This window comes from Brachyistius frenatus, unplaced genomic scaffold (assembly GCF_029030835.1).
Source record: "Brachyistius frenatus isolate BFR_SWC_R1_liver_20210118 unplaced genomic scaffold, ASM2903083v1 Contig_118, whole genome shotgun sequence".
NCBI classification, from domain to species: domain Eukaryota; kingdom Metazoa; phylum Chordata; class Actinopteri; family Embiotocidae; genus Brachyistius; species Brachyistius frenatus.
In genome coordinates this window covers 1,022,692-1,043,116 of record NW_027210717.1, presented here as the reverse complement: position 1 = coordinate 1,043,116, position 20,425 = coordinate 1,022,692, and the positions used below count along the sequence as shown (strand labels likewise).

At 43.8% G+C, this 20,425-nt stretch overlaps 1 protein-coding gene across 1 annotated transcript in view; it reads left to right on the top strand.

Moving 5' to 3' along the window:
* Positions 1–1,059: 1,059 nt before the first annotated feature.
* tent5c (terminal nucleotidyltransferase 5C) overlaps positions 1,060–20,425 on the top strand; it is a 44,781-nt gene continuing 25,415 nt past the window's right edge. Inside the window, exons 1-2 of the mRNA XM_069713413.1 lie at positions 1,060–1,164; positions 2,091–4,093. Of these exons, the coding sequence (XP_069569514.1) occupies positions 2,110–3,261 (1,152 nt within the window). The 5' untranslated portion in view covers positions 1,060–1,164; positions 2,091–2,109 and the 3' untranslated portion in view covers positions 3,262–4,093. The remainder of the gene's footprint in view (positions 1,165–2,090; positions 4,094–20,425) is intronic.

Here is a 20,425-nt window from a genome sequence, read left to right as displayed (position 1 = left end):
TCTTAATAATATTCCTAACTGTAGTCATAGTAACACCAAGCTGCTTGGAGATGGTCGTATAGCCTTTACCTTTTGACATATTTGTCAATAATGTTCTTTCTAGTCCTCTCAGACAGCTCTGTGCTGGGTTTTCTCTGGTTGATATTCAGTGTGGTGCACACAATGATGGCTACCAAACAGCAGCGTGGACACTTCCCTCCATTTAAATAGGACAAATGACGGATTACAAGAATGAAGACGCGTGATACTATTTAAATAAAAGCGTTAATTTGAAATATCACTATAACAATAATTTCAAATGTTTTTCTTTGGTTACTATAACAAATATCTCTCGGCCATTTTAATAAAGCCGGTTGCAGAAGAGGATGTTTCTATGTCTATGTCCATACACTTTCTTTCATTCAAAGAAATGCAGGTAAATATGAGGAAAGTGATTTCAAGTCCATCACTTCTCAGAAGGAATAGTTCAATTGAGCTGTTAATGGTGCAAACAAATTCATCTATGAATGCAACAACAAAAATAAAAATAGGCATATGTAATGACTTCTGCTTACAGCTCAGCCATCCTTTTTTAAAAACATCTGAAATGTATGTTTGTAAAATCTAAAGGCAACAACAGGACGAGCAGGTTGTTGCAGGATGTTTAAAGAGCTGCTGCTCTTGAACGGACGCTGAACCGAACGTCGGCTGCCTAGCGACGCTCCCCGTTACTTAGAAACGCAAAAACTTCGTTGACCAATCAGAGGCTTCGCTCGGCGCATTGGTACAATCAAAACTCGACCATTTTACGACTATGTGATCTGCTGCCGATGAAAGTTTGGATTTTTGGTAAATATTTTAGTTTGTATTTTTTTTTGTTTTTTTGTTGCTTTCATCCCACAGCGATATATTGTTCATAGTGTACGTTTTAAATCGTAAAACGGACGCTCCGCCGCCGGAGGGAGGGAGGAGGGAGGAGGGACTGTGTCGTAGCACGGCTGTGCATGTATTTCAGCGGGTCGTACTGCGGCTCTTTAAAACAGGCGTGTCTCTGGATGAGTGCAGGTCATCGTCGGTGTTCAGCTCATGTGTTCCTCCGTCGGGCTGCGGACTATGTGGACGTGTACCCGCGAAGTTAACATCTTTATCGGACTGTGAATGTTTGCAGAGAACCTTTTCGGAAACGTACGTACTGCTTTTTTTAAATATTTTTTTTTATTTTTTTTTACTTCTCGTTCATCTTGTCAGAGGAAACCGTGTTTTTAAAACGTTGTTGTTGTTGTTGTTGTTGTTGTGGAGCTGAAGTTGACCTCCTAAATTAAAGTTTACTCAGCTGGAGCCACGATTCAGAAACCTGACGCCACTTGGTTGGTTGTGTCGTGAGACGCGGATTGTTTTGTTTTGTCTGTTGTCCCAAACTTTACAACAGATGTACGACCCGTCGCCATATGGCTCGACGTGGAGTCGACCTGGAGAAAGAGCTGGTTTTAAAGCGCAGTGTGGTCCGTGTTTGAACTGCTGTGAGCTTTAAGTAACTTTTAGGGTTAAATGGAGAAAACAACAACAACAACAACCAACCTCGCGTGTTGTACTCGTCACGACTTAAATTGACAAGTCAGCTGGAACAAATAATGGATGTTTTGACGGGACCTCCTGCGTCCACGGTGCACGTCGGACGTGGTCGTTCATGTCGGGAAGCAGCGGCCTTGGTGGACTTCACAACCCGCTCGGTGCTCGTTGTTTGTTGTTTTGTTGTTTGTTGTTGGTCTCTCAGCGGTTCTGGAATAAAAGCAGGGCTCGCGCGTTGAGCGTTTTCCAGAAGCCTCGCGCTCCGTCCTCTGGAGCCAGCAGGTCGTCTCGTGCTCAGTGGGTCACGGTCCTGCTCCCGTTCAGAGACACATGTTCAAGCGGCCCAGCACTTCTTATCTAGGCCATTGATTTGAGATGGTTTTAGACCTCCGCTGGTACAACTGATGATAGTTACTTTTTATTATTATTATTATTATTGTGAAAGGTTTTAAAATGATGTGATTTTTGTAGATTTTGTTTTAGTTTTGTCTAAATTTGAAAAGCCATCTCCTAACTTTTTGTTTTCTGGCCCGCCATCTTAGTTATCTGAACTGTGAGAAGATGGATACCAAGGAGGAATCAAAGAGTTGTTCTGTCAGCGTCCTGACCTGGGAGCAGGTGAGCCGGCTGAATGAAGTTCTCACGGAGGTCGTGCCCGTTCACGGACGGGGGAACTTCCCGACCCTGGAGGTGCAGCTGAACGACATCGTGGCTCGGGTGCGCTCCCGCCTGGAGCTGAGCGGCATCAGGGTAAAGGACGTACGGCTCAACGGCTCCACGGCCAGCCACGTACTGGTGCAGGACATCGGCTGGAGCTACAAGGACCTGGACGTCATCTTCAGGGTGGACCTGCCGCACGAGGGGGAGTTCAGGCTCATCAAGGACGTCGTGCTGGGCACCCTGCTGGACTTTCTACCCGAGGGCGTGAACAAAGAAAAGATTACACCCATGACCCTCAAAGAGGCCTACGTCCAAAAGCTGGTGAAGGTCAACACGGAGCAGGACCGCTGGAGTCTCATCTCTCTCTCCAACAATAACGGCCGCAATGTGGAGCTGAAGTTCGTGGACTCCATTCGCAGGCAGTTTGAGTTCAGCGTGGACTCCTTTCAGATTGTGCTGGACTCCATGCTCGCCTACTACGGGCTGGCGCAGACGCCCATGTCGCAAGCCTTTCACCCGACCGTCAGCGGGGAGAGCGTGTACGGGGACTTCAACGTGGCTCTCGGCCACCTGAGGAACAAGCTCATCGCCACGAAGCGGCCCGAGGAGATCCGGGGCGGCGGCCTGCTGAAGTACTGCAACCTGCTGGTGAGGGACTTCCGGCCCGCCAGCGAGGAGGAGTTCAAGGGGCTGGAGCGCTACATGTGCTCCCGCTTCTTCATTGACTTTCCCGACATCGGAGAGCAGCAGCGCAAGGTGGAAGCCTACCTCCAGAGCCACTTCATCGGCGAGGAGAAGAGCAAGTACGACTACCTCATGATCCTGCGGCGAGTGGTGAACGAGAGCACGGTGTGCCTCATGGGCCACGAGCGGCGGCAGACCCTCCACCTCATCTCGCTGATGGCCTTCCGGGTCCTGGCCGAGCAGAACGCCATCCCCGACGCCTCCTGCGTCACCTGCTACTACCAGCCGGCGCCGTACGTCCGAGACCACAACTTCAGCAACTACTACGTGGCCAACCAGAACATTCCAACATGGCTGCCATGTAACTGACAACACGGACAAGGAGAGGGACGCACGAGAGGGCAACGCTGCTGCTTTTCAGAAGAGAGAAGGAATAAATAAAAATAAAAACTCCCAAAAAATATTAAAATAGAGGCAATAAATGCAATGTTCCTCTCAAGGCACAATTTAAATGGACAAGTGTTTTGCTTTTGTTTTTTTGGAATCCTTTCTCATTCCTCATCTACAGAGATGTCTAGGTCATTCAATAGAAGGTGACATTTTTAAGTGTTATTTAGAACTTTTTTTTTTTTTTTCCCTTATGTTTGGTTGTTTCCCTGTTTATCTACCTTTATTCTTAATGGAGTTGTGTTTTGTGCCTTAACCTCCAGGTTTACCCCTCCAATACTTTAAGTATGGGCTATTTGTTTGAAGAAAAGGGAAGAAGAAATGTAGCTGTAGCCTTCAATTTGGTTTTCTTGAGTAAAAAAAAAAAAAAAAAAAAAAAAAAATGTGAAAAGGCAGGAAAAAGAAAAAAAAAAGAGAATATTGAAAAATAACGTCATTGGGGGAGAGGTAATATAAAAGGTGACTGCCAAAAAAACCAACAAAAGCTGATCACTGGTGTTAAACAGTTTACTGGAATGGAAGAAAAGTGGCACACTAATAACTTCACATCAGAAATCAGTGGGAGTTTGTTTTAATTCATTTTGACGTGTAAATATTTCTTGCAGACGATTTGTGCCATCACAGATGTGCCCAGCAGTGCCTGTGATTTGTAAAACATGCAAAAGAAAATGCATATTTTTTTATTTTCCACTGTGAATTTCAGTGTAGGATGAGCCGTTCCCCCTTCTGTCCCGTTTCCTCGGTGGAGGCCTCGGTTCAAGGAGCTCCTGAATGGTTCGAGTTCATCTGTCCCTGCTTTTATGTCCCCCGTGACCTCCCGATGTCACAATCCATTGGTTATTGCGGGACAGGACAGAGTGGACACGGGCCTGTTGAGAGGAGGCGTCCCCTGCCTTCCTGGGAGTCCTGGAGTGACTGGCTGTCTCTTCCCTTAAAAGGAGCAGCACATGGAGGGTTATCCCTCACAACCATTGCGGGCTCGACAGCAACCCTGAAATGGGATCCTCCTCTGACGCAGCTCAGCTCCCGACCTACCGACCGTCTATAATTATCCCCGCTCTGTTTTTTTTTGTTTCCACGGGGGAGGTACCTCTGCAGCAGGGAGCTGGAGGACGGGCCCGGCCACCTTACATGTGTGGGAGCTGAATCACTTCCTGTCCGGTGTCTGCCGGACCGCGCGGCATCTGAACCCCTTTTGTGGTCATGGAAGGACAGACAACACGTCTGTGAGCGGGACACCGCTCCCCTTTCGGACTTGGATTTTGAGTAACGTGTCGGCTACAACCAGCCGTGTCCGAGTCGCCCCTTCGAACCCATGAATTTCTATTTCTAGCCGGGTCTATTATTAGCCGTTAATTCTGAAGACTCGCGGCGTGCCGTTGCTAACGGACGGCTTTAGACTCTCACCGCTTCCCTTTCCCGACATGGTCCAGGTTTGAGAGGAGAGCGGCAGCACTTCAAGCTGTTGTGCGAGCTGCCGCTCCCGTCATCCCCTCCGTTCCTCAGAGGCCGACTTCCTGCCGCTGCCGTTTACACCAGATAAACCGAGAGCATCCCTTATCGGGCTCGGTCAGAGCGCCGGGCTGGTTGGGGGTCTGTTCTCGGGTCAGCGTGGCCTCCTGCCGGTCACATTCGTGGGTCGGGGTGTGCTGCGTTGGCTCGGCAGATGAATTTTTGTACGCAAAGCTGCCGGTCTTTTTTTTTTTTTTTTAACAACAAGTGAGGCGTCGCACACCGTCTGGCTCTGGACCAAAGTCGGCTTTACAACCAGCAACCGAAGCATCAAAGTGCCTGTCGCTTCTCAGACTCCATCTTTTTAAAGGATTTTTTAATGGTGATCAGGAGGGAAAGGTTCAGCTTTTGTGTTTCAGCCTCTTAAAACCAATCTGAAACTTTGATACAATGCCGTCATCAGTGTACTTGATACGAGTTTATGGGAAAATTCATAGTTTCTTGATTAGAGCGCAAAATCATTTTGGTTTGATTTTTGAAATTTGACTAGTATTTTTATTTTCCCTTATGTTCATGTTCAGTCCCAAACCAGACTTTTCCTTTAAACCCTTCTGTCTAGTCATTCCTGTCTCAGTCTTGAGTCATTTCGTTTCACCTTCGTCTTTCCCTACAAGTCCGGGCCGTGTCGTCGCCGGCAGCCGTGTTGGCCCGAACGCCGTGTCAAACTCCACTTTGATTCTTTGTGGGATTTTTTTTTTTTTTGTGGTTATTTTTCAAACCGACCTTATTTATTCATTTCCACCCTCCGTTTAATTGTCTGCGTCCAGTCAGGCTGAAATAGTTCTTGTTCTGACCGCTCTGTCCCGAACCAAAGCAATACCTGAAGTGCACTGAGGTCGCCCAGCGGAGACCCCGTACCAACAGAAGACCTTTATGGAGGCCTTGTTGTACTCCAACCACCTGGGAGGAATGGAAATAAGCCAGCGTGGTCAATTGCTGGAGGGAGACGAGCTCTTCTCAAGGACATGAAGTGTTTTTGAGGACCATGTTTTGTCCCTTCTCTCTTGCTCTCTTTATTATTTTTTTTTAATTTTATTTTGGGAGAATGAATTGGTTTATTCTGCCCCCCTCCTACCTGCCTTCATGTAGTGTTTTTTCTGTATTTAGTGGCGACTCTCCTTCCTGTCAGCCTCAGCGAAGGCTGTTATGTGAAGGTGGATGCAGGCAGCAGAAGTTCTCCACCCTCTGACACCAGGTCACTGAGGCTCCTCCCCCTCCCGGTTCACTGGCCCGCTAACCCCGAGGTGAACTCGACCTGGTGTCGCAGCCAGGAGAGGAAACATTGACTCTGGGCTGAATTCCCTCTGTGAGCCGAGGATCCCTCCGTCACCCCCCGGTTTGTTTGTGATAACGGACCGGAGGCGTGAAGCCACATTGACCCGGCCGTGCTGCTGCTGGCGGGTGGAGGTCGAAGTCCGCTGCGTGTGGAGGACTCGTCTTCCTCTCACCAGCTGAGCGACGTCGACGAGAAAGAAAACGCAACGAACGCCGTTGCGTTTTCTCGACCGTCGTCGTCGTTGAACGCAGCCTGGATTGGAAACCCCGTGCATTGTTGTTTGTTTGTTTGTTTGTTTATTCGTGCTCACCCTACTTAGTCCTGTTTACGGTTGCCGTGGCTTCTTTTAGCCGACTGACACCGTCTCCCCTCTAGAGAAGGGTGAGGCGCAGCCGCCTTCCTCCGTCGGGGTCGATGAATGTATGTTGATGTATGAAGAGGATGAAGTGTACTTTATTTTCTGACTACCCCCCCCCCCTTTTCTTTCTGCTGTGAACTTGTCAGTGTTATTCTCTCACGTGGCCTCTTGTGTTTCTCCCTCTACGACACCTGTAGACGGACGCTGTGCAGGAGGGGGAGCAGAGATGAGATCTTTAGTGGTTCTGCTTGTCTGAAGAACAAGTCTTACACCATAGGAATGTGACGGAGGTCCTCTGGAAGCTCTCCTACAGTTTCTATAGAAGAAGTTGTGATTTGTTTTAATTTTCTTTTTGTTTGCAGCAGATTAGTGTTTACGTTCATGCGTGGAGGTGTGTGTGCTCGTTTGCATGTGTGTATGAAGGGACGCGTGTGGTAATGCAAGTAAAAAAGAAAAAGAAAAAAAAAAGGGGGAAAATAAGTAATTTGTCGCACTATATATTTTTTTGAAATAGTTAATGCAGAAGAGCTTTTTTGTCAGCTTTGTGATTGTGACGATGACTTTGATGGTTACAACCATTATACTATTTCATTTTTCAGCACTTTTACCTCACTTGAGTTTTTTCCTTTGAATGGACATGTACATGAACATCAGGAAAATGTGTTTGAAGAGGAAATAAAGAGTATTATATGCAACTTTGACTCCTGCTGTTTGTGTTGACTGAAATTTCACCTTTAATTGGAGGGCTTCATATCTAAAAAGGGCACAAAGTGCAAGTACATTTTGGACCCTACAAACTTTAGTTGGAAATGAATCTTGATATTTGCCTTGTTTCAAAGGACAAAATAAACTCCTTACGTGGCTTTTAACGTGAAACCTGTCAGTTTGGATCGGCCAGAGGAGATTTTAAAAGCAGGACTAGTTATACGAACCAGTAAACAAAACGTTAATAGATTTTGATTGTGAACTTATTCCTCTGTAGGGAATAGGCTGTTAACTACATTAACACAGGGCCACAGTGTATTGGGGCTAGATTACAAGGGGCAAGCAAACAATGCCGCACAATAGATAACCGTAAAGCAGCTGTATAAATGAAGACCGATACAACAGAATCAATGCAGTGAATGACCCGTGAACATAGCAGGGACGTCCTGAAGCGGACCACCAACTGTGACTTTTGAATCCAGTTTACAGTTCATGTTGGAGAGTTAAAAAGCAGCTGTGGTTGACTTTGATGCCGAGCTGTTAACTGTTAAAGAGTCAGTTCACCCAAACTACAGAAGATTTATTCACTTGGATTTAATGATCTCTACGGAGGTGACGGTCAAGGTGGGGATGCAATTTAATTTGTGTTGCTCACAGCTTTGAAAGTTTTACTGTAAAACCATCCTGAGCAACATCTTCCTCCAAACACGGATCAACTTACATTTTCAGGAGTTAATAACAACAGAGAGTATTCACGGGTAGTAATATACTCATCAGTAGATACATTTTAGGCTCTAAAAAATAAAGTGAGGATGCTTTTAAAATGTTGTGAATAGTTTTTATTTATCAGTGAGCTTCACACAGTGGACAGTAAACAAGAAATACTGTAATACTTACCTCCGGTAGGATGCTCCTGTATGTTGGAGAACGTGGAACAGTTCTTGTGTGGACTCATTTTGTCTTCTTTCGCTTCATCTGAGTCCATGACGTTAAGATCAGGACCCTGAGGGGCCCAAAGCATTTGTACAAGGACTCCTTGTTTTTCTTGGAGCTGAAGACCGTTCTTAAAGACTCTTGTCGTCCTGGACTCGGGACCCGTCGGACACCTCCGTGATCCATACGAACCTGAACGTGTCTAAAACTTTTGCACAGGACTGGATGAAATGCTGCAACGATTGTTTCGACTTCCCCACTTTTTCGTTTCAGTTCTGTGGGCATCCTGACGGAGACTTTAACCAGAGATGTTTTCCATCTCCATCAGTGGGGACGCGGTTAGTCGGGAGATCCGTCGGCTCAGCATTCAGAACTTGAAATCCTGTTCTTGCTGATCTGAGTGCAGTGGAAAACACTCTCCCTCTGGCCAGAGCTTTTATTGGGTAATAACAGCCTGGACATTGCTTTTGAGAAGACGGTGATTCAGGACTTCTTTAGAGTACTTTAAACAGTCCACAGAGTCAGTAACTGAATCAGTATGTGGTTGGTTTAAGTCTGTATTTAGTTCTTTATCACATGCTTGTGCTGTGTGCCTGTAATCGGCTCGGCTCATCCATCCTCTCATGCAGGTCATCGAGGCTCATTGTCTGCAGTGTACACAGGAAATTCTTATCTGAGAATGTTCCCTCTTTATTGTGAAGTATTGTGAATTCCCTCCACCAACCAGTCAAGCTTCAGTTTAGGTTCCTGTCTGGTCAGGCTCTTGAATATTGGCCAGAAAAGTATTTTTGCAGGACATTATGATGCCACAGGGAAGTTGACCTTTGACCTTCTGGATATTTGAACCTTTGACAACCAAAATCTAACCAGTTAACCAAGTTAATGTTTTTCCAAAGCTGAATAACTTTTGTCGAGGTGTTCCTGAGATCTCACAATCACAATAATGGGACAGATGTGATGTCAGAGTGATCTCTGACCTTTGACCATTAAAATCTTAACACCTTATCCTTCGGTCCAAGTGAACATTTGTGCCAAATTTAAAGAAATTCTCTGAAGATGTTCCTGAGATAATGAGATCACAATAATGGGACAGATATGAAGATAACCCATTCAAGAGAACAGGACAGACGGACAACCTGAACACACGACTCAGCTGCTTCGACTGTCCGGATTTGAATTCAATCCCTTAAAACACAGCACACCAGGTCTGCCTCTCTAACAACACTGCAGCTGGGCCACGCACCTGAAACCACTCTTTCCCCAAGCAGCAGTTATGAAGATCACTTGCAAAGCAGCACCTGTTCTGTCTGTGCTCCAACGTCTGGCAGAGGCAGCGTTTCGTCATCCAGCCACACTTCTCATCTAACGTTGTTTTTTATGAAACTAGTCTTCAACAGGAAACTTTTTCCAAAAACGGAGTCACATCACTGAGCTGTCTGATGACCTTTGGCTCGATTGACATGCTTCATTCAGTCTAAAATTGTGTTGCTGCTCTTGAATTGGAAAACAAGACATAATGATACAGTGACATAAGCAAATTATCTAATTATGAAACCATACCAGTGTTTTTGTTTGTTTCAGCCAGTTTAGTGCCAGTCAAATAGCCTAGAACATCATACCATAGTCACATCTTTTTCTTCAGGATTTTACAGCCTTTTTCCAAGGTATTTTTTATTTAAAACGTTACCATTGCGAACTGTTTTTTGCGAACCTTAATCTTCACAATTATATGCATTTCATAGCCTCTTTAAGTCAAGATTTCACCTTTAAATTTTACAGATCATCCTTTTAAATGAAAACAAAAAAGTTGTTGCATGAGTTTGTGCAGTTGAAGCTGCTGTTTAAGACATTAAATCCTCATTTTATTTCCATCTCTGTCTTTTAAAGCGCAGAGGCTTGTCAGTAACTCACTGAATGGGGCAGGACTGAGATACCACTTAGATGTTTCAGCAGTACTCACCTGTTTGGGCTCTCAGATCACCACCGAGAAATGGGTTTGTAATATCTGACTTGACGTGAAGCAGCTTTTTGCTGCCCTGTTGTTCTGCTGTAGAATCACCTTCCTGATGACATCAAAGGTGCTCCGAACAGTTTCAAACTAAGAACCCTACAAACATATTGAGTGTTTTAACTACGAGTCCAAGATTGGTAGCCAAGACAGCAAAAATAATTGTCCTGCCTCTGCAAAAGTTGAACTGTTATCCTCCGATAAACACTGAAACTCCGTGGGTCCCGACGACCTGCAGATTTCTGGTGTTTGAATGTTAAAGGTTCCCTGTGCAGTGTGTGAGCTCTCATGGCGCGGTGGACATGCACTCTCACACGGGTGACGTGATACACAGTCCTGCCAATGGTGTCACACTTTTCCATTAACTTACAGGTGGCAGGAGAGCAATAAGAAGTGTAGCAATGTGCCAACAAAGGCAGTAAAAAAGGAGAAGGCTAGCTCGTAAACATGGATGTAAACAATGCAAATTTTCAAATTTGCCTTCGCAGATGTTTTATGAGTAAGGAAATCCATTTAGCACATTTGCTTGACCTCAAGGATACACTCAACGCTCTTTTATGAGTAGCAGTGACATGTTTGTTTACAATAAAACTCTCCAGGGCCTTTTTAAAGTAGCTCTGGACATCTGGCAGTATGTTGGCCACAAGCCTGAGGCCTGTCCTGCCATGTAGGATTGGAGGGTTTTTGCAGGTAACTTTGGGTTTGACTCCGGTTTTCAGGGTTCATCTCTAATTGGGATAAATAACCAAGGTAACTTGTGCTGATAGCGCATTGCCATATAAATACGTCTAAGCAACACATTCATTTAATGGAATATATAAATGCAACTATATTCAGTTCTACTCGTGCTCTAATTATGAGGCAGTGATGTTAGAAGTCTTTGAACTTAACCATTAACACAGTCTGTAATGTTGTTTGTTTGTTTGGGAGCTGCTGCTTTTAGACATGATAATGTGTTTAACTTCCTAGTATTTGTATAATATTGCAGTTTTCTCTGTAAAATATGCCACTCTGCTGACAGTACACTTACCCATGTATGTGATTAGTCATGAAAACACCTTAGATTGAGAAACTCACTCAGTTGACTCACTGAGTTTATAACCAGTATTTGGGGCATTAGGCTTAACCTTTTAAAAACACACCTATTTTTTTAGGCCTCTGCTTGAAAATTGCATACCTATAATAAAAAAAAGAGTATATCTCTGCAACCACAATAAAAATATATATTAAAAAAATATATATATATTTTTTAATAATAAAGGGAACACTTGTGAGATTTGTTCAGATGTGTAAATATCAGTATATATGTCCATATTTTAATAATAGTTTTGCTAAGTCTTCTGCCTCGCCCCCAATTGTGGGCCTGTGGGGCTTAAAGGGTTAAATAAGCCAAATAACTGAAAGAGATCCCTGACATGTTGAACCTGCTTTGTAGTACAGGCCTCTGGTCAGCAGGCCAATTTACACAATCAGTACAGTTTTCTGCTTTGACTGAATTCTTCCTGGTTTACTCGTCAGAAGCATGTTGACATTTTTGGTCCGTAGGTTTACGTTTTGTGGTTGTTTCCTTTTTGGTTGTCAATTTTTCACTTGGAAAAAAACAAGTAAAAGGTCACTGATCTTTTATTTCAAAACCTTTAAAAGAATATAATATCGTATTTCATAGTCAGCTGTGAGTTTTCAGATACAGACCAAACTGCTGTTCTTATGCCTGTAATTTCAAAAACGAACAGTACAGAGTTTGTGAATAGAGCATATCTACATATTTGTACGCTGCTCATTTCCTTTTCTTCTTATTGAGCTGTCACCTTTTCCCAGTCACAGTTAAGTGGCTTGTTTTCTGAGTTTCAGAGGCAGAAACACACACTGGTCTTCGTGGGGGAGTTTCAGGCCCACAACTAAACCACACAACACCCACATCTCACCCTGGTACATGCAAACACATGTCTACACCCACAACAACAACACACACACACACACACACACACACACACACACACACACACACACACACACACACACACACACACACACACACACACACACACACACACACACACACACACACACACACACACACACACACACACACACACACACAGACAAAAGACAAAAAGAAAAAAAAACCTCCAGCAGTGTTTGGCCTGGTCAAACAATGTACGATTTCTGGAAAAATACTGATACAAGTAGGCAGAGGGGGGTGAGACAAAGGACATGTGCCACAGAGCAGAGGGGTTGGGGGGTTCGATGGGGGGCGGGGGGGAGGATCACTCGCCACTGGTCTCTAACAGTAACTGAATTTGTTGTTCTTTCCTCTGTTTTTATTATTTGACATTTGTCTTTTTAATACAGGCTTTATGTTTAATGTCAGCTCACCAAAGCACATTTATCAGACGGGCGTTTGAGTTGTGGAGTTCTCTAACTCTGTGGTGACTTTTCTTCTTCGCTCTTTGGTGAACTATGGTGCTTTGTGGAAAACTACGAGCGTTTTCACACCTGTGCAGTTTTGCGAGCGCACTAAAGGACTTTTTCCACAACATACCTACATCCTGTTGTCATCACCTACGTGGGCTGCGTCTCCCTGAACTTGACATTGATCGGTTTGTAGACGGTGTGCGTCTGACGTTGGTGTGTTGTCAATTTAGCCAGTCGCCTTTTCTGTTTGAATGAAGACAAATTAATAAGCTGACTTAGTCTCCTCGTCTCCTGATGTGCTCCTGTGGCTCCTTTTTACTTCTCTTCCACATCTTTTACTTCTTCTATTGTTTAATAGGTGACGATAGACTGCTTCCACTTCCTGTCATGGTCTGAGGCATCTTTCACACATGTCTGAAACAAAGTGAAAAGTCTAAAGGTCTGGTTATGGGGTGATCTTGAGTCATCATGAAAGCTTTCACTTCAGTATTCACTTTGTTTTTAGAAATCTTCTGAGGTGTGAAGTACATATTTTTGTCACGAGGCCACATCAGGCTTTTAAAGCATGAACTCAAAAGGTTTCTCTGAAAGAGTTCCTCTTGTACTTAAACTTCATAGTTAATAAAAGACTGTTCTGAGATGTGAGATGTGAAGTACATATTTTTGTCACGAGGCCATATCAGGCTTTTAAAGCATGAACTCAAAAGGTTTCTCGAAAAGAGTTTCTCTTGTACTTAAACTTCATAGTTAATAAATGACTGTTCTCACTGACTTCTAGTCAAGCAGCAACCGTGGCATCAGTCATTGGTTTGTGAACTGCTGCTCTGAAGCCTCAAGTTTGACATTTTGTCTGATGCCATCTGGGTATGTCGGACCCAGGAGTGATCATATTTGGACGAGATGGGGGAAAGCGAGCGGTGGATGTGATTCTGATTGGGAGCCTGCAGAAACTGCGCCCCGCCCACCTGTCCAAACAAACTGGTTTTTATGCCTAATATCTATTTAATGATCGGATTACTTACTGAAGGACCACCAGAACACTGATAAGAAGGAGTGAAGTTAGCAATGACACCATTATGAAAAAAAAAAAAGACTGACTTTGTATTTCATGAGAGAAGTTGAATGGGAGTCTATGGAGCGAGAGCCGTTTTGAAGCCAACTCCTAGCGATGCTTAGTGGTTTTGCAGTTTAAGGCATTTCTGCACAGGCTTCACTTTTCAGACCCCAGGGCTATGTCCATTTCTATGCAGTCGGTGCCTCTATCTTTGCAGATAATTTTGGGTTGGTTAAAATTAACATGTCTGTCTACTGAATCTCTGCCTCCACCCACTACAATGCAATACAAGTAAATAGAACTTAGTTTTGGCTGCTGACCATTAAAATCCAACGCAAACACATTTCACTATAACCAGGATAATTCACAGACCAAAACCTCAGCTAGTCTCTTGACAGAAAGTGGTTTTGGTTTTGTTTCTTTAAAGTCCAATTTTCCTTAAAAACATCATGGATAAAACAGATTTGTGGTGTGCAAACATAATTTGTAATAGACAGGGTGGTAAAAGCATATTGCTGAAAGTAGATATTTAAAAAGAAACACATTTTGTAGCACAGACTTCTTGACTGATCTTTAGTTTGGAAACTTCAGCAGGATATTTAATCCTCTCAGACGCCTAACAATAAACATGAGTGTACCTGGCTAAAGGGAAACGTCACAAACAGACTTTTAATCCGAAAGCTACATTTTTTCAGTGCATGTAAGCTGCTTGACCTCCAGCACGACTGCATATACTGAAGGAGCCCATATTTTCAGGCTTAATTTGGATTTATTAACAACATCACTCTGCAAAGTCTAACAGAAAGCATTTATTTTTGTTGTGTGTCTTTCAAGGCTCAAAGGTCAAGACTGCTTGTATCAGCGTTTGTGTGCCAGCCACATTCATTATGCCTGTTTCCCAACACCCACTGCTGTCTGGCTGTGTGGGGCAGAATAAAGTTAGCACAATTAGTCATCTCCACAATCAACTGTGGATCATCAATGTGTGATGCAATCGTGAGCCCAAGTACAACAGACAGAGCGAGTTATGTTTGAGAGCACCATAATGTTTTACAGCTGCTCATCGCTCACACGTGATGACTTGGTGCCGCATTTTGAATGGAACTTATTTGCGTGGTAATTAATGTTAAAACACTTTTATATCCCCTTAGTTCCTTCCTGTTTTGGTCCACGGGGTCAGTGCAGATTAATTAGTGCTTGTCTTGATTACGGCTGATGTACTGTAGATCCCTCATCAGCATCCATGCGAACGAGCCAAAAGAAATGAGCTGTGGCACCGATAGCATCTGTTTTCAGGGATGATGATTTTGCTGATTGTGTGTGTTTTGTTTGCTCGTGTGTGTGAGTTGGTATATTGCAGAGCAGATGGGGGTTAATGTCGGCAGACCTCCCTTCTCACGTCGGCTCCTCCTGGCAGACGATAAACTACCAAAACATCGGACATATTTTTGGCTGAGCAGAGACGAGCAGATGTACTTGTCTATGTAACAACAGACATTTCTGACCGTTTACGAGCCCTGAGCCAAATGGTGCCTTTGGTAGCTTTGATCTATTCGCCGACTAATGATTTCATGATATTTTACAGCCTGGTATCACGTCAAAGCCTGTGATACACCCGTCAGTCCACTAGAGGATAACGTGTTGGTGTCACGTTTTGCCTCGTCTAGGCGTGAAAAGTCAATGCACATGCGACCGACATCGAAGTAGGAAGTCATGTGACACAGGACAGAGAGTGATAAAGTCTGAGGAAGGGAGTTAAGGTAGGTAAGGGGTGTTTGGATGGATCAAACTAAAACCTCTCACCCAGGAGACCAGGATATGAGTCCATAGATGTTTTCGGACCAAACAGTTCTCAGGACCTTGAGCAGAACGACCCCCCAGAGAGTTTCCTCCAGAACTAAATAGGTTCTCAGGCCATTTTTTTGTTTGCATTCGCACCGGGAACAGGAACTGTGAAATGACACTCTGCTGCCGGAGCGACGCTCCGCCACTTATTTCTCCGACTGAGGAAATAAAGTTTTCAGTGTACTTGATCCGTTTGAAATTCATGAACATATTTTATATTCACTTGAAGCCTTGTTTGGCGCCGCTACCGTTTGCGTTGTCAGTTTTGCATTACTTCCCCCCACCCCCATGAAAATGGCTTTTATTGTGGAACATTTGCTGGAACGTGTTGTGACCGAAGTCAGACGATCATGTTTTTTATATGAAAAATCCCAAACAACATGTGGTCCTTTAAACAGCATCACACCGGCAGGACGTAAACGGAGAGACTTTTGCCATTTATTTTTGTTGAATCGAAGTCAAGTTTTATTTCCTCCGATGTTTGTCAGCTTAATTAAGCCTGCGCATTTGTTGTCGGCCTATTTCTCAGTATTTTGTGCCTCAAGTTGAAACCTTCTTCTGCTGGTTTAAAAGGCTTCTCGTAGCTGTAGTTTAGCTGCTTATTGATGTGTTTTGAACCTGGCGGTTGTCTGTGCTCCCAGATGTGGGTAGAGTACCCAGGAGGAGGTAGGAGCTAAAAAATTCCCATAAAGGGATAGGAACAAAAAAGGTTTTAAGGACTTTTCTATTATTTGGTCTTAATTTCAGTTTGGTGTTTTATTTTGAAATCCACCCTCTCGTGTGTCTGTTTTGTTTTACTTCCTGCTTTTGTGTATTTTCCCGACGGTTTTTGTACACACCTGTGTCTCGTTGTCTCGACTGCACTTCAATTATTTAGTTCAGCTTCTTCCTCAGTTCTTGGTCAATCTGTTGTCTTCCTTTCAAAGTCCAGTCTTAAGTTCAGGTTCATCTCCAGCTTGTCAGTCTTTGAGGATGTTTATAATTGTTCCACCTTTTATAAAATGTTCTGTTTCACCTTTGTCTGTTTGTTTGGTTTGTGTTTTTGAGTCTGTTTCTTTTTTGGTTTCAGCCCTCTTGGCTTGTTTTTTTTGCTGTTTACTGACTAAGCTTCCATTTTTCTTGTTATTCAAGCTTTTATTTTTGCCTCTAAAACCTCCTGTTTATATCATAACTTTGGGTCCTACCTTGCTCCAAGCACAGAGGAGCATGGAGGGATCACCACCTGTCCAAAATATATCCACTCATTTGGTGTTCTGTTGTTAAAACTATTATTTTGATTGGGTCATAGGATCAGTTAGATATTCCCTGAGCCGTTCAGCGAACTCCCTGCAACCTCTATCACTTGCATTTGTTATGTTTCTTCACTTATGTGTTTCCATTGTGAACCATGTCCCCCCCAAAAAATAAATGAGCTGGATGACACATTTTTCTGTCTGATTAGGTGTCTAAAATTAATTATATTTTGTCTTCGGCTCCCCTCCAGCTGGTAGTGTCCCAGGTCACCTACAAAAACGGCAGTCAGCTCAAACTCCCCTCATAATCTTTATATCATGTCATGTTGTTTCACCCCCTGGAGCAGAAATCCTTTAAAAGGACTTGACTGCTGGTTGTGGCCCATAAAGTATAAACTGCACACTCTGAATTACTATTACGATGACTCCCCTCCACCTACACACCCGGTGGTTTCTATTTAAACCTCACGTTTATGGCATTTTATTAATGGTACAGGGTAAAAAAAAATGAGGAAATGGATTCTGTGACTTTTAATGGAGCAGCGCCTGCAAGCCAGTTCAGGTAGTTAACTCAAGTTGCACTGCTACCTTCACACGTGACATGCCCCACTGTCATCAGGCCTCCCTCTCTGCTTCACTGCTCATGAAATATTTCCACAACCACCATTGTTACTGCTTCTCGTTCAGCTTTGATCAGCCTCACCACAAAACCAGCATCTACCTGTAAACTCTGAATCTATTTTCTAACAGGGAGCTCTCCACTCTCAGTGTGCATTACATACTGTAAGTCGAAGCAGTGGGAAGGTCCAAGGCCTGAGCCAAGATGGCAAATGTTTAGGGTTGCTTCCTTGCCAGCTGAGTCCGTTTTCATTCCGAGGGCATCAAATACTGTCATGTTGTCACAGCTGGCGGCGTCAGAGAAATATGCACACGGTGTCCTTTGGCATCTCAGACACAAGCACAAAGTACCTGATGTTCTATGCACCGTGACGGGGGATGTTGAAAAAGGTCATGTGTACAACGGGGGTGAAGTCTGCAGAGTGAAGAGTTTGAGGTTGGATGGATGGGGAAAATCCAAGACTTTCCCCCAGGAGACCAGTGTCCATGACGAAGCAAAAGTAAATGTGAATTTATTTTAAATGACCCAAACCATAATCTTTTCTTAACCATAATTCCGTCCTTTTTGGTACCTAAACATGAAGCACCTGATGCACAAGTCTCACCAGTCGACAACCAACAGGAACTCTGTCTCTCTGAAATGACCTGTGATTGGCCTAAAGGCCGCTTCATGGCCTAGATTTTCTAAAGCCTGAACACAAAGCTGAGAAGAGGGGCAGATGTCTTGAGTTCTTTGGCCCCACCTGAATTATATTTGGCCCAAAGGTTATCAAGGAACTATGACCAATGATGCCAATTAAAGCCACGTGACTAAGTTGTGTGTCTGACCTGTGTGCCTGTAAACAGAAGAGAGTCAAACCCCCGCAAACTGGATTCACTGTGTGCTCAAATTAAGGTACAACAAGGTACCAAGTATTTGTTTTCTTTTGCTTGACTTTTTTTTTTCTCTGCTTCGTCTGTTTAATCAGAAGCCTAAAACATGTTTGTAACCTTCGTTGCATTGCACGGAAACTTTAAAAATCCCTCCTTTAGATACACATGGATTTCACAGCAGCCAAGTACTATCCATCACAGCCTGAAGGTCCATTAGAGCCCTTCCACTTTCCCTCCATGTGGCGACTGCCTGGACTTTGACCTGTGAAATGGGGCAAATGGACAGAAATAAAAAGGAAGTGTGAGAAGTCGAGCAGCTTGTGCAAACTGTCCGCCCTTCTCAGGAATCGAACAAGCTGCACAAACATCAACAGCCACAGCCCCCATCACGCAGAGTCCCTGAGGACTATCTGCCAAATATAGGAGGACGACCAGCTCCCGAGAAACAGGTGAAGGGTGGTGTGGGGAGGACGAACGGCCTGTGGCTGAAACAGAGAAAGAAAAAACGAGAAAGAGACGAGTCAGCATGTTCTCTCTCCACGCACTGCTGCTTTGTTTCCCAGAAAGTCTTGCAGTAAACTCATTCAGCGCGCACACACACACACACACACACACACACACACACACACACACACACACACACACACACACACACACACACACACACACACACACACACACACACACACACACACACACACACACACACCACCTGTCAATCTATGTAAAATACACACCCACGGCCCCACAGATCCTGTGCCCAGCTTAATGGAGCAGGCGTGTCTGCATGTCACATCTCCTGATGATTTATATAATATACATCTTACTGGCAGATTTGTTTGATGTAACTTACAATGTGTGTGTGTGTGTGTGTGTGCTCATATTGTGTGACAGCAGCGCAGCATGTGTTTGGCCACAACGGCTGAAGAACCTCGGTATCCATCTGACTGCATTTGTCTCGGCCTCCTCTCGAGATGTTCTATGAACTTTAAATGTGCTCTTACACACTGTTCCCATTACATTTTTTTCAGGTTTCTGATCGCCCTCCAGCTGCATTCTGTCAAATAGCACACCTCCCCCTCGACCGTGAACTGTGGAAGAAGGAACAAAAGTGAGATAAGGTAGGCTAATGATCACCGTTAAACTACTGGGCGATCGCCAAAGACAAAGAAGGTGCCATTTAAACAAATCGTGGCGTTTTACCTCCAAATTCAAATTAAATTTTACATAAAAACATCACACAACCAAAATTCAAGGCAACAAGTGACTTTCATCATCAGTAAAACTCATTGAGTGAATCTTTTGAACTTCACTTGACAACGTGATCATGTGACGACCAGAAGAGGAAATCTTTAGGTCTTTTACCAAGTCGCAGTTCTAATACAACATTGTGAAAATACTGTTAAGGAGAAGTCACACTTTCACAATCCTACAAAATAAAATTGCACAAGTATTGCCAGCAAAATCAACAGAAAGTAAACCTGCAGTAAAATGCCACCTGTGATTGATTTTCACAGTTAATACTAATATATTGATACATAAACTGTATTTTACTGCTGTAGCTTGTCAAGCTGGATCTTTGGATTTTTTAATGATGTGGTTTGGTTGTAAACACAATTTAGTTCTAGTTTTTGCTTTTTTGTGTAAAGTATTACAGATTTTTTAGATACAGAGCTGCTGCAGTTGAAAAATGAGAAGTTTATAGAATAAATGAACCACTGATGATGACAAACATGTGGACAATCAAGCAAAGTGTTTCACTAAACTCGTATTTGCCTCGACACCCAAATGATTTGTGTCCTCTTGTTTTTCATGACATCTGCTGAGTTCACGTTCACAAAGAAGGTCAAACAGGAAGTATGAATTGGCCGAAGTTTTATCGTTTCTGTCAGTCGCTGCGACACTGAACTTCAAACTGAAGTGCGATGACGAACAGTTTTTCTGTTTCTCAGTTTCTTTTCATTGCTGAACTTTTTCTCTCTGCTCTGTTTTTTTGCAGCAGCAGCAGCCACACAGGAGAAATACACTAAATTGAAACTGTAGCTCCACTGAGCTCTTTGGCATCCTTGCCCCTATATACTGTACACAGTTTATAATTCGTTGGTTTATCCGTGAAAACTTTTTAGACATGTAGTTGCAAGTTTTAAGCAGAGGAAGTTGAAGTGAGCATGGGTGAGTTTACACACACACACTTTGATAAAGCCATTAAACCTGTGACCTTTAAGTTGAGGACAGTCACTGTCGCTGTGCCTGTACG